The 15000-nt window shown below is 48.5% G+C and overlaps 1 protein-coding gene across 6 annotated transcripts in view; it reads right to left on the minus strand.

Moving 5' to 3' along the window:
* Positions 1 to 15000, minus strand: part of vps13c (vacuolar protein sorting 13 homolog C) — a 238197-nt gene that overhangs the window by 32509 nt on the left and 190688 nt on the right. For all 6 annotated transcript variants that reach the window (XM_090223330.1, XM_090223331.1, XM_090223329.1 and 3 more), the window contains 7 exons: positions 14453 to 14534; positions 14297 to 14366; positions 9515 to 9626; positions 5616 to 5729; positions 3327 to 3460; positions 2987 to 3068; positions 2697 to 2810 (listed from right to left, as the gene is read on the minus strand). In XM_090223330.1, coding sequence (XP_090079456.1) covers positions 2697 to 2810; positions 2987 to 3068; positions 3327 to 3460; positions 5616 to 5729; positions 9515 to 9626; positions 14297 to 14366; positions 14453 to 14534 — 708 coding nt within the window. The remainder of the gene's footprint in view (positions 1 to 2696; positions 2811 to 2986; positions 3069 to 3326; positions 3461 to 5615; positions 5730 to 9514; positions 9627 to 14296; positions 14367 to 14452; positions 14535 to 15000) is intronic.

Raw genomic sequence — 15000 nt, forward strand, 5'->3', positions numbered from 1 at the left:
ATAACCTCACTACAGACCTCACTACAGACCTAACCATCTAGATAACCTCACTACAGACCTCACTACAGACCCAACCATCTAGATAACCTCACTACAGACCTAACCATCTAGATAACCTCACTACAGACCTAACCATCTAGATAACCTCACTACAGACCTAACCATCTAGATAACCTCACTACAGACCTAACCATCTAGATAACCTCACTACAGACCTCACTACAGACCTAACCATCTAGATAACCTCACTACAGACCCAACCATCTAGATAACCTCACTACAGACCCAACCATCTAGATAACCCCACTACAGACCTAACCATCTAGATAACCTCACTACAGACCTAACCATCTAGATAACCTCACTACAGACCCAACCATCTAGATAACCCCACTACAGACCTAACCATCTAGATAACCTCACTACAGACCTAACCATCTAGATAACCTCACTACAGACCTAACCATCTAGATAACCCCACTACAGACCTAACCATCTAGATAACCTCACTACAGACCCCACTACAGACCTAACCATCTAGATAACCTCACTACAGACCTAACCATCTAGATAACCTCACTACAGACCTCACTACAGACCTAACCATCTAGATAACCCCACTACAGACCTCACTACAGACCTAACCATCTAGATAACCTCACTACAGATCTCACTACAGACCTCACTACAGACCTAACCATCTAGATAACCTCACTACAGATCTCACTACAGACCTCACTACAGACCTAACCATCTAGATAACCTCACTACAGATCTCACCATCTAGATAACCTCACTACAGACCTAACCATCTAGATAACCTCACTACAGACCTCACTACAGACCCAACCATCTAGATAACCTCACTACAGACCTAACCATCTAGATAACCCCACTACAGACCTCACTACAGACCTAACCATCTAGATATCCTCACTACAGACCTAACCATCTAGATAACCTCACTACAGACCTAACCATCTAGATAACCCCACTACAGACCTCACTACAGACCTAACCATCTAGATATCCTCACTACAGACCTAACCATCTAGATAACCTCACTACAGACCCCACTACAGACCTAACCATCTAGATAACCTCACTACAGACCTCACTACAGACCCAACCATCTAGATAACCTCACTACAGACCTAACCATCTAGATAACCCCACTACAGACCTCACTACAGACCTAACCATCTAGATATCCTCACTACAGACCTAACCATCTAGATAACCTCACTACAGACCCCACTACAGACCTAACCATCTAGATAACCTCACTACAGACCTAACCATCTAGATAACCTCACTACAGACCTAACCATCTAGATAACCTCACTACAGACCTAACCATCTAGATAACCTCACTACAGACCTAACCATCTAGATAACCTCACTACAGACCTAACCATCTAGATAACCTCACTACAGACCTAACCATCTAGATAACCCCACTACAGACCTCACTACAGACCCAACCATCTAGATAACCTCACTACAGACCTAACCATCTAGATAACCAGACCGGCCACTCTAATGTCAGGAAGTGGTCCTAGAAGAACAGCTGGAGGGTGTTGACAGTCACTCTAATGTCAGGAAGTGGTCCTAGAAGAACAGCTGGAGGATGGTGACAGTCACTCTAATGTCAGGAAGTGGTCCTAGAAGAACAGCTGGAGGGTGTTGACAGTCACTCTAATGTCAGGAAGTGGTCCTAGGAGAACAGCTGGAGGGTGTTGACAGTCACTCTAATGTCAGGAAGTGGTCCTAGAAGAACAGCTGGAGGGTGTTGACAGTCACTCTAATGTCAGGAAGTGGTCCTAGAAGAACAGCTGGAGGGTGTTGACAGTCACTCTAATGTCAGGAAGTGGTCCTAGAAGAACAGCTGGAGGGTGTTGACAGTCACTCTAATGTCAGGAAGTGGTCCTATGAGAACAGCTGGAGGGTGTTGACAGTCACTCTAATGTCAGGAAGTGGTCCTAGGAGAACAGCTGGAGGATGGTGACAGTCACTCTAACGTCAGGAAGTGGTCCTAGAAGAACAGCTGGAGGATGGTGACAGTCACTCTAATGTTAGGAAGTGGTCCTAGAAGAACAGCTGGAGGATGGTGACAGTCACTCTAATGTCAGGAAGTGGTCCTAGGAGAACAGCTGGAGGATGGTGACAGTCACTCTAACGTCAGGAAGTGGTCCTAGGAGAACAGCTGGAGGATGGTGACAGTCACTCTAATGTCAGGAAGTGGTCCTAGGAGAACAGCTGGAGGGTGTAGACAGTCACTCTAATGTCAGGAAGTGGTCCTAGGAGAACAGCTGGAGGATGGTGACAGTGACCTGGAAGTGGTCCTAGGAGAACAGCTGGAGGATGGTGACAGTCACTCTAACGTCAGGAAGTGGTCCTAGGAGAACAGCTGGAGGATGGTGACAGTCACTCTAATGTCAGGAAGTGGTCCTAGGAGAACAGCTGGAGGGTGGTGACAGTCACTCTAATGTCAGGAAGTGGTCCTAGGAGAACAGCTGGAGGATGGTGACAGTCACTCTAATGTCAGGAAGTGGTCCTAGGAGAACAGCTGGAGGGTGTTGACAGTCACTCTAACGTCAGGAAGTGGTCCTAGGAGAACAGCTGGAGGATGGTGACAGTCACTCTAATGTCAGGAAGTGGTCCTAGGAGAACAGCTGGAGGGTGGTGACAGTCACCTGGAAGGGCTCATAGAAGAAGGCCTCCACTCCCTCAGACAGGCCTCTGATCAGGCCGAACGGGTTCCCCAGGACATCCAGGCCCAGCACCAACACATACATCTGTTTCAGGAACTGTGGACGACAGAGAGAGGAACACAGTGGACAGGGGAGTCTTTTTACAATGGAAATAAGTGGTATAAAGCAGTTGTTGAAGCCTTGTTGTTCTCCTCCGTTATGTTAAAACGCAGTGGTATCCACATAAAACTGTCCAATAGGCTAAAGCTTGTGAAGGAACCACGTGAACTAACCTGCTCACTGTAATGTCTAATCACAGCCCACATCAGCTTCTCTGTCCTGTAGAACTGATAGTTTACCTCATAGTAGGCAAGTCTGGAAGGAGACGGAGAGAGAGACAGAGAGAGAGACAGAGAGAGAGACAGAGAGAGAGACAGAGAGAGAGACAGAGAGAGAGACAGAGAGAGAGACAGAGAGAGAGACAGAGAGAGAGAGACAGAGAGACAGAGACAGAGAGAGAGAGAGAGACAGAGAGAGAGAGAGAGAGAGACAGAGAGAGGATCGTCACTAGCCTGGTCCCAGATCTGTTTGTGCCGTCTATCTACGGTCATCGTCACGGTCAGACCCACTCACTTGAAGATGAGGTCGTCTACGTCGGTCAGTGTCGCTCCAAGACTCTTCAACAGAAGGTTGACTGACTGGATGGCCATCATCTCCTGTTGACCAGACTCGTCTCCACTAGAGCCCAGAGACAGACTGAGGTGTAGCTACAACAGAAGAATATAACATAATATTCTAATGTGTTCATATGGGAGCCCCCTGGGGGTCGTGGCCCCTGAGCGTAGTGGCCCCTGGGGGTCGAGGCCCCTGAGGGTAGTGACCCCTGGGGGTCGAGGCCCCTGAGGGTAGTGACCCCTGGGGGTCGTGGCCCCTGGGGGTCGTGGCCCCTGAGGGTCGAGGCCCCTGGGGGTCGTGGCCCTTGGGGGTCGAGGCCCCTGGGGGTCGAGGCCCCTGGGGGTCGAGGCCCCTGAGGGTAGTAGTCCCTGAGGGTAGTTGCCCCTGGGGGTCGAGGCCCCTGAGGGTCGAGGCCCCTGGTGGTCGAGGCCCCTGGGCATGTAATCTGGACATGATGACTAGAAGGTTTAGATAGCTGGTTAGTCTACCTTACCTACCTAACTAACATGGGCTAGTTGATCAACTGAACACGTCTGCCTGGTTATAAATGGCTCTCTAAGGTCTGTCAGGAAATGACATAACAAGATGCACTCGCAAACTACACCTTGTGCCTTTTATCGTTACAACAGTAATAAGTAGATTTCTTAAGTCAGGACCCTTGGTCCGTATTGACCCCGTTCTGGGTCCGGATCGCTGTCCGCCGGTTGCGTATGGGCTGACATAGATGAATATAACATTATTTAATAATGCTGTTATCCGTTGCTGCCCAGAGTCACTCTTTGATAAAAACCTGGCGAGCATTTTACATTAGAAAACAAAGTCACCAACGGGACAGGAAGGAAACAAGTGATCTCTGTCTTGGCCGCATCTTAGCCAGAGAATGAGGAAGGGATGAGAGGGAGAAAGGAGGGAGAGAGAGAATGAGGAAGGGGTGAGAGGGAGAAAGGAGGGAGAGAGAGAATGAGGAAGGGATGAGAGGGAGAAAGGAGGGAGAGAGAGAATGAGGAAGGGATGAGAGGGAGGAATGAGGGAGAGAGAGAATGAGGAAGGGATGAGAGGGAGAAAGGAGGGAGAGAGAGAATGAGGAAGGGATGAGAGGGAGGAATGAGGGAGAGAGAGAATGAGGAAGGGATGAGAGGGAGGAATGAGGGAGAGAGAGAATGAGGAAGGGATGAGAGGGAGAAAGGAGGGAGAGACAGAATGAGGAAGGGATGAGAGGGAGAAAGGAGGGAGAGAGAGAATGAGGAAGGGATGGGAGGGAGAGAGAGAATGAGGAAGGGATGAGAGGGAGAAAGGAGGGAGAGAGAGAATGAGGAAGGGGTGAGAGGGAAAAAGGAGGGAGAGAGAGAATGAGGAAGGGATGAGAGGGAGGAATGAGGGAGAGAGAATGAGGAAGGGATGAGAGGGAATGAGGGAGAGAGAGAATGAGGAAGGGATGAGAGGGAGAAAGGAGGGAGAGAGAGAATGAGGAAGGGATGAGTGGGAGAAAGGAGGGAGAGAGAGAATGAGGAAGGGATGAGAGGGAGAAAGGAGGGAGAGAGAGAATGAGGAAGGGATGAGAGGGAGAAAGGAGGGATAGAGAGAATGAGGAAGGGGTGAGAGGGAGAAAAGAGGGAGAGAGAGAATGAGGAAGGGATGAGAGGGAGAGAGAGAATGAGGAAGGGATGAGAGGGAGAAAGGAGGGAGAGAGAGAATGAGGAAGGGATGAGAGGGAGAAAGGAGGGAGAGAGAGAATGAGGAAGGGATGAGAGGGAGAAAGGAGGGAGAGAGAGAATGAGGAAGGGATGAGAGGGAGAAAGGAGGGAGAGAGAGAATGAGGAAGGGGTGAGAGGGAAAAAGGAGGAAGGGGTGAGAGGGAAAAAGGAGGGAGAGAGAGAATGAGGAAGGGATGAGAGGGAGGAATGAGGGAGAGAGAATGAGGAAGGGATGAGAGGGAATGAGGGAGAGAGAGAATGAGGAAGGGATGAGAGGGAGAAAGGAGGGAGAGAGAGAATGAGGAAGGGATGAGTGGGAGAAAGGAGGGAGAGAGAGAATGAGGAAGGGATGAGAGGGAGAAAGGAGGGAGAGAGAGAATGAGGAAGGGATGAGAGGGAGAAAGGAGGGATAGAGAGAATGAGGAAGGGGTGAGAGGGAGAAAAGAGGGAGAGAGAGAATGAGGAAGGGATGAGAGGGAGAAAGGAGGGAGAGAGAGAATGAGGAAGGGATGAGAGGGAGAAAGGAGGGAGAGAGAGAATGAGAGATTCCTACTTTGATGGGGGAGATGTGGAAGTATTCAAAGAAGCTGAGGCCTGAGTTGTCGGTCATGGACGCCTCCATCAATTCAGCCTGTAACATCGCCAAGTCCTTCTCTATCAGCTTGGTCTGGAGAGGAGAGAGGGAGAGGAGAGAGGGAGAGGAGAGAGGGAGAGGAAGAGGGAGAGAAAGAGGGAGAGAAAGAGGGAGAGAAAGAGGGAGAGAAAGAGGGAGAGAAAGAGGGAGAGGAGAGGAGAGGAGAGGAGAGGAGAGGAGAGGAGAGGAGAGGAGAGGGAGAGGAGAGGAGAGGGAGAGGGAGAGGGAGATTGAGACATTTGAGATCATGGACGAAAGACAAATACAAGCACATGTTGAATGAATGTAATCTCACGTGAGGTACTGAAGTCCCACGTGTCCACTACCCACCCAACCCACCTCACTTCACAGACGTGTTCAGTAAAATGTCCACAGAGATATAAAGGGTTGTTTTTTTAACCAAGCCAGCCTCGATCCACGTAACGTGAGTCAAACACCATTTAGCAGTAATGCATTGAACATACAACAGCCTCTTGGCTTCCTCAGTTCAATTCAACAATATTCATTTATTTTCTTACTGAAATACGTATTATTCCTTATCTATAAAGAAGAAGGTTTGTCCATGTGTGTTTCAGTAACAGGGGTGACCAGGGTCTGGATGGCTTGTGGTTTGTCTGTGTGTGTTTCAGTAACAGGGGTGACCAGGGTCTGGATGGCTCCTAGGAAGGTTAAGTGGTTTGTCTGTGTGTGTTTCAGTAACAGGGGTGACCAGGGTCTGGATGGCTCGTGGTTTGTCTGTGTGTGTTTCAGTAACAGGGGTGACCAGGGTCTGGATGGCTCGTGGTTTGTCCATGCGTGTTTCAGTAACAGGGGTGACCAGGGTCTGGATGGCTTGTGGTTTGTCTGTGTGTGTTTCAGTAACAGGGGTGACCAGGGTCTGGATGGCTTGTGGTTTGTCTGTGTGTGTTTCAGTAACAGGGGTGACCAGGGTCTGGATGGCTTGTGGTTTGTCTGTGTGTGTTTCAGTAACAGGGGTGACCAGGGTCTGGATGGCTCCTAGGAAGGTTAAGTGGTTTGTCTGTGTGTGTTTCAGTAACAGGGGTGACCAGGGTCTGGATGGCTCGTGGTTTGTCTGTGTGTGTTTCAGTAACAGGGGTGACCAGGGTCTGGATGGCTCGTGGTTTGTCTGTGTGTGTTTCAGTAACAGGGGTGACCAGGGTCTGGATGGCTCGTGGTTTGTCTGTGTGTGTTTCAGTAACAGGGGTGACCAGGGTCTGGATGGCTCGTGGTTTGTCTGTGTGTGTTTCAGTAACAGGGGTGACCAGGGTCTGGATGGCTCGTGGTTTGTCCATGCGTGTTTCAGTAACAGGGGTGACCAGGGTCTGGATGGCTCGTGGTTTGTCTGTGTGTGTTTCAGTAACAGGGGTGACCAGGGTCTGGATGGCTCGTGGTTTGTCTGTGTGTGTTTCAGTAACAGGGGTGACCAAGGTCTGGATGGCTTGTGGTTTGTCTGTGTGTGTTTCAGTAACAGGGGTGACCAGGGTCTGGATGGCTTGTGGTTTGTCTGTGTGTGTTTCAGTAACAGGGGTGACCAGGGTCTGGATGGCTCGTGGTTTGTCTGTGTGTGTTTCAGTAACAGGGGTGACCAGGGTCTGGATGGCTCGTGGTTTGTCTGTGTGTGTTTCAGTAACAGGGGTGACCAAGGTCTGGATGGCTTGTGGTTTGTCTGTGTGTGTTTCAGTAACAGGGGTCAACAGGGTCTGGATGGCTCCTAGGAAGGTTAAGTGGTTTGTCCATGTGTGTTTCAGTAACAGGGGTCAACAGGTTCTGGATGGCTCGTGGTTTGTCCATGTGTGTTTCAGTAACAGGGGTGACCAGGGTCTGGATGGCTCGTGGTTTGTCCATGTGTGTTTCAGTAACAGGGGTGACCAGGTTCTGGATGGCTCCTAGGAAGCCCTGGTCAATCTTCACAGCCATCTGCTGGACCCTCTACAGCATCTATTCTAATACTCTGCAATTCTAACATAAAGTAGACATGTTTAAACTCCTTTATTTCCTCTTTCCTGTCTGGTTGTCTTTTGTCTACCACCAGGGGGCAGTATGTCCATGTTTACACTACAGTCCATTCGTCTACCACCAGGGGGCAGTATTTCCCATGTTTACACTACAGTCCATTCTTCTAGCACCAGGGGGCAGTAATTCCCATGTTTACACTACAGTCCATTCTTCTACCACCAGGGGGCAGTATGTCCATGTTTACACTACAGTCCATTCGTCTACCACCAGGGGGCAGTATTTCCCATGTTTACACTACAGTCCATTCATCCAACAACAGGGGGCAGTATTCCCATGTTTACACTACAGTCCATTCATCTAGCACCAGGGGGCAGTAATTCCCATGTTTACACTACAGTCCATTCTTCCAACAACAGGGGGCAGTATTCCCATGTTTACACTACAGTCCATTCTTCTAGCACCAGGGGGCAGTAATTCCCATGTTTACACTACAGTCCATTCTTCTAGCACCAGGGGGCAGTAATTCCCATGTTTACACTACAGTCCATTCTTCCAACAACAGGGGGCAGTATTCCCATGTTTACACTACAGTCCATTCTTCCAAAACAGGGGGCAGTATTCCCATGTTTACACTACAGTCCATTCATCCAACAACAGGGGGCAGTATTCCCATGTTTACACTACAGTCCATTCATCTAGCACCAGGGGGCAGTAATTCCCATGTTTACACTACAGTCCATTCTTCCAACAACAGGGGGCAGTATTCCCATGTTTACACTACAGTCCATTCTTCCAAAACAGGGGGCAGTATTCCCATGTTTACACTACAGTCCATTCTTCTAGCACCAGGGGGCAGTATTCCCATGTTTACACTACAGTCCACCTCCTTGTTCTCCTGAACCCCAGAGCAGAGTACTGGCACCTCTTATAGAATATTATCTCTGAAATATCATGAGTACCAGCCCACTTTTATCATGAGTACCAGCCCCCTTTATAATGAGTACCAGCCCCCTTTATCATGAGTACCAGCCCCCTTTATCATGAGTACCAGCCCCCTTTATCATGAGTACCAGCCCCCTTTATAATGAGTACCAGTCCCCTTTATCATGAGTACCAGCCCCCATTTATCATGAGTACCAGTCCCCTTTTATCATGAGTACCAGCCCCCTTTATCATGAGTACCAGTCCCCTTTTATCATGAGTACCAGTCCCCTTTATCATGAGCACCAGTCCCCTTTTCTGTCCACTTCAACCATCACCTCATTGTCCCTAGCCGTGTCCCTGTCCCTGTCCGTGTCCCTGGCCGCGTCCCTGGCACTGTCCCTGGCCGTGTCCCTAACCGTGTCCCTAACCGTGTCCCTAGCCGCGTCCCTGGCACTGTCCCTGTCCGCGTCCCTGGCACTGTCCCTGGCCGTGTCCCTAACCGTGTCCCTAGCCGCGTCCCTGGCACTGTCCCTGGCCGTGTCCCTAGCCGTGTCCCTAGCCGCGTCCCTGGCACTGTCCCTGGCCGTGTCCCTAACCGTGTCCCTGGCCGTGTCCCTGGCCGTGTCCCTGTCCCTGGCCGTGTCCCTGGTCGTGTCCCTGGCCGTGTCCCTGGCCGTGTCCCTGTCCCTAGCCGTGTCCCTGGCCGTGTCCCTGGCCGTGTCCCTGTCCCTGGCCGTGTCCCTAGCCGTGTCCCTGGCCGTGTCCCTGTCCGTGTCCCTGGCCGTGTCCCTGTCCCTGGCCGTGTCCCTGTCCCTGGCCGTGTCCCTAGCCGTGTCCCTGTCCGTGTCCCTGTCCCTAGCCGTGTCCCTGGCCCCGGCCGTGTCCCTGGCCGTGTCCCTGGCCGTGTCCCTGGCTGTGTCTGTGTCTAGGTCAGTTACCTTCTGTTTGTCCACATGCGATTCGGCAGCTGGGGTGAACAGGGCCAAGATGGCTCCCAGGAATCCCTGGTCAATCTTCACAGCCATCTCCTGGACCAGAACCATGAAGTACCTTTAACACAGATCACAGTATAACTACTGGGTCAGAGAGACTGGTGAAGGACTCACCCTGAACTAAAACACAGATCACAGTATAACTACTGGGTCAGAGAGACTGGTGAAGGACTCACCCTGAACTAAAACACAGATCACAGTATAACTACTGGGTCAGAGAGACTGGTGAAGGGGACTCACCCTGAACTAAAACACAGATCACAGTATAACTACTGGGCCAGAGAGACTGGTGAAGGACTCACCCTGAACTAAAACACAGATCACAGTATAACTACTGGGTCAGAGAGACTGGTGAAGGACTCACCCTGAACTAAAACACAGATCACAGTATAACTACTGGGTCAGAGAGACTGGTGAAGGACTCACCCTGAACTAAAACACAGATCACAGTATAACTACTGGGTCAGAGAGACTGGTGAAGGACTCACCCTGAACTAAAACACAGATCACAGTATAACTACTGGGTCAGAGAGACTGGTGAAGGACTCACCCTGAACTAAAACACAGATCACAGTATAACTACTGGGTCAGAGAGACTGGTGAAGGACTCACCCTGAACTAAAACACAGATCACAGTATAACTACTGGGTCAGAGAGACTGGTGAAGGACTCACCCTGAACTAAAACACAGATCACAGTATAACTACTGGGTCAGAGAGACTGGTGAAGGACTCACCCTGAACTAAAACACAGATCACAGTATAACTACTGGGTCAGAGAGACTGGTGAAGGACTCACCCTGAACTAAAACACAGATCACAGTATAACTACTGGGTCAGAGAGAATGGTGAAGGACTCACCCTGAACTAAAACACAGATCACAGTATAACTACTGGGTCAGAGAGACTGGTGGAGGACTCACCCTGAACTAAAACACAGATCACAGTATAACTACTGGGTCAGAGAGACTGGTGAAGGACTCACCCTGAACTAAAACACAGATCACAGTATAACTACTGGGTCAGAGAGACTGGTGAAGGACTCACCCTGAACTAAAACACAGATCACAGTATAACTACTGGGTCAGAGAGACTGGTGAAGGACTCACCCTGAACTAAAACACAGATCACAGTATAACTACTGGGTCAGAGAGACTGGTGAAGGGGACTCACCCTGAACTAAAACACAGATCACAGTATAACTACTGGGTCAGAGAGACTGGTGAAGGACTCACCCTAAACTAAAACACAGATCACAGTATAACTACTGGGTCAGAGAGACTGGTGAAGGACTCACCCTGAACTAAAACACAGATCACAGTATAACTACTGGGTCAGAGAGACTGGTGAAGGACTCACCCTGAACTAAAACACAGATCACAGTATAACTACTGGGTCAGAGAGACTGGTGAAGGACTCACCCTGAACTAAAACACAGATCACAGTATAACTACTGGGTCAGAGAGACTGGTGAAGGACTCACCCTGAACTAAAACACAGATCACAGTATAACTACTGGGTCAGAGAGACTGGTGAAGGACTCACCCTGAACTAAAACACAGATCACAGTATAACTACTGGGTCAGAGAGAATGGTGAAGGACTCACCCTGAACTAAAACACAGATCACAGTATAACTACTGGGTCAGAGAGACTGGTGGAGGACTCACCCTGAACTAAAACACAGATCACAGTATAACTACTGGGTCAGAGAGACTGGTGAAGGACTCACCCTGAACTAAAACACAGATCAGAGAGACTGGTGAAGGACTCACCCTGAACTAAAACACAGATCACAGTATAACTACTGGGTCAGAGAGACTGGTGAAGGACTCACCCTGAACTAAAACACAGATCACAGTATAACTACTGGGTCAGAGAGACTGGTGAAGGGGACTCACCCTGAACTAAAACACAGATCACAGTATAACTACTGGGTCAGAGAGACTGGTGAAGGACTCACCCTGAACTAAAACACAGATCACAGTATAACTACTGGGTCAGAGAGACTGGTGAAGGACTCACCCTGAACTAAAACACAGATCACAGTATAACTACTGGGTCAGAGAGACTGGTGAAGGACTCACCCTGAACTAAAACACAGATCACAGTATAACTACTGGGTCAGAGAGACTGGTGAAGGACTCACCCTGAACTAAAACACAGATCACAGTATAACTACTGGGTCAGAGAGACTGGTGAAGGACTCACCCTGAACTAAAACACAGATCACAGTATAACTACTGGGTCAGAGAGACTGGTGAAGGACTCACCCTGAACTAAAACACAGATCACAGTATAACTACTGGGTCAGAGAGACTGGTGAAGGACTCACCCTGAACTAAAACACAGATCACAGTATAACTACTGGTTCAGAGAGAATGGTGAAGGACTCACCCTGAACTAAAACACAGATCACAGTATAACTACTGGGTCAGAGAGACTGGTGGAGGACTCACCCTGAACTAAAACACAGATCACAGTATAACTACTGGGTCAGAGAGACTGGTGAAGGACTCACCCTGAACTAAAACACAGATCACAGTATAACTACTGGGTCAGAGAGACTGGTGAAGGACTCACCCTGAACTAAAACACAGATCACAGTATAACTACTGGGTCAGAGAGACTGGTGAAGGACTCACCCTGAACTAAAACACAGATCAGAGAGACTGGTGAAGGACTCACCCTGAACTAAAACACAGATCACAGTATAACTACTGGGTCAGAGAGACTGGTGAAGGACTCACCCTGAACTAAAACACAGATCACAGTATAACTACTGGGTCAGAGAGACTGGTGAAGGGGACTCACCCTGAACTAAAACACAGATCACAGTATAACTACTGGGTCAGAGAGACTGGTGAAGGACTCACCCTAAACTAAAACACAGATCACAGTATAACTACTGGGTCAGAGAGACTGGTGAAGGACTCACCCTGAATTAAAACACAGATCACAGTATAACTACTGGGTCAGAGAGACTGGTGAAGGACTCACCCTGAACTAAAACACAGATCACAGTATAACTACTGGGTCAGAGAGACTGGTGAAGGACTCACCCTGAACTAAAACACAGATCACAGTATAACTACTGGGTCAGAGAGACTGGTGAAGGACTCACCCTGAACTAAAACACAGATCACAGTATAACTACTGGGTCAGAGAGACTGGTGAAGGACTCACCCTGAACTAAAACACAGATCACAGTATAACTACTGGGTCAGAGAGAATGGTAAAGGACTCACCCTGAACTAAAACACAGATCACAGTATAACTACTGGGTCAGAGAGACTGGTGGAGGACTCACCCTGAACTAAAACACAGATCACAGTATAACTACTGGGTCAGAGAGACTGGTGAAGGACTCACCCTGAACTAAAACACAGATCACAGTATAACTACTGGGTCAGAGAGACTGGTGAAGGACTCACCCTGAACTAAAACACAGATCACAGTATAACTACTGGGTCAGAGAGACTGGTGAAGGACTCACCCTGAACTAAAACACAGATCAGAGAGACTGGTGAAGGACTCACCCTGAACTAAAACACAGATCACAGTATAACTACTGGGTCAGAGAGACTGGTGAAGGACTCACCCTAAACTAAAACACAGATCACAGTATAACTACTGGGTCAGAGAGACTGGTGAAGGACTCACCCTGAACTAAAACACAGATCACAGTATAACTACTGGGTCAGAGAGACTGGTGAAGGACTCACCCTGAACTAAAACACAGATCACAGTATAACTACTGGGTCAGAGAGACTGGTGAAGGACTCACCCTGAACTAAAACACAGATCACAGTATAACTACTGGGTCAGAGAGACTGGTGAAGGACTCACCCTGAACTAAAACACAGATCACAGTATAACTACTGGGTCAGAGAGACTGGTGAAGGACTCACCCTGAACTAAAACACAGATCACAGTATAACTACTGGGTCAGAGAGACTGGTGAAGGACTCACCCTGAACTAAAACACAGATCACAGTATAACTACTGGGTCAGAGAGACTGGTGAAGGACTCACCCTGAACTAAAACACAGATCACAGTATAACTACTGGGTCAGAGAGACTGGTGAAGGACTCACCCTGAACTAAAACACAGATCACAGTATAACTACTGGGTCAGAGAGAATGGTGAAGGACTCACCCTGAACTAAAACACAGATCACAGTATAACTACTGGGTCAGAGAGACTGGTGGAGGACTCACCCTGAACTAAAACACAGATCACAGTATAACTACTGGGTCAGAGAGACTGGTGAAGGACTCACCCTGAACTAAAACACAGATCACAGTATAACTACTGGGTCAGAGAGACTGGTGAAGGACTCACCCTGAACTAAAACACAGATCACAGTATAACTACTGGGTCAGAGAGACTGGTGAAGGACTCACCCTGAACTAAAACACAGATCACAGTATAACTACTGGGTCAGAGAGACTGGTGGAGGACTCACCCTGAACTAAAAAACAGATCACAGTATAACTACTGGGTCAGAGAGACTGGTGAAGGACTCACCCTGAACTAAAACATCACACTAAAACTAAATATCAAACCAAGGACTACGTCTCTTTACCTATGAAAAATAAGTATGTACACTAAACAGAAGTGTGTACACTAAACAGAAGTGTGTACACTAAACAGAAGTGTGTACACTAAACAGAAGTGTGTACACTAACAGTGCAGGGGGGGGGGGGGGTGTAAGCAGAAGACTCACTTGAACTGCGTGACCTGACTGTGTTGGTTAAACCTGGTGATGATGCTGACGTCCATAAAAGGCTTTGGTTCTGAGGAAGAAAGACAGAGAAGGACCAATTAGAGAACAGCATTAGAGAACACACACACAGCCATGTTCAGGGGAGGCAGAGGTTACCTGAGTCCAGAGCGATGGACTTTGGAGGAGGAACAGGGTGGAACACAATGGGGAATAAAGCTCCAGTCAGCTGGTTGTCCACCTGAAACACACCGTCAAGACAAGGGTTTAATATCACCACAGAGATACACCGTAAAGACAAGGGTTTAATATCACCACAGAGATACACCGTAAAGACAAGGGTTTAATATCACCACAGAGATACACCGTAAAGACAAGGGTTTAATATCACCACAGAGATACACCGTAAAGACAAGGGTTTAATATCACCACAGAGATACACCGTCAAGACAAGGGTTTAATATCACCACAGAGATACACCGTAAAGACAAGGGTTTAATATCACCACAGATACACCGTAAAGACAAGGGTTTAATATCACCACAGATACACCGTAAAGACAAGGGTTTAATATCACCACAGATACACCGTAAAGACAAGGGTTTAATATCACCACAGATACACCGTAAAGACAAGGGTTTAATATCACCACAGATACACCGTAAAGACAAGGGTTTAATATCACCACAGATACACCGTAAAGACAA

This window comes from Oncorhynchus mykiss, chromosome 26, assembly GCF_057628025.1.
Source record: "Oncorhynchus mykiss isolate SJ-2025 chromosome 26, ASM5762802v1, whole genome shotgun sequence".
Taxonomy (NCBI): Eukaryota; Metazoa; Chordata; class Actinopteri; order Salmoniformes; family Salmonidae; genus Oncorhynchus; species Oncorhynchus mykiss.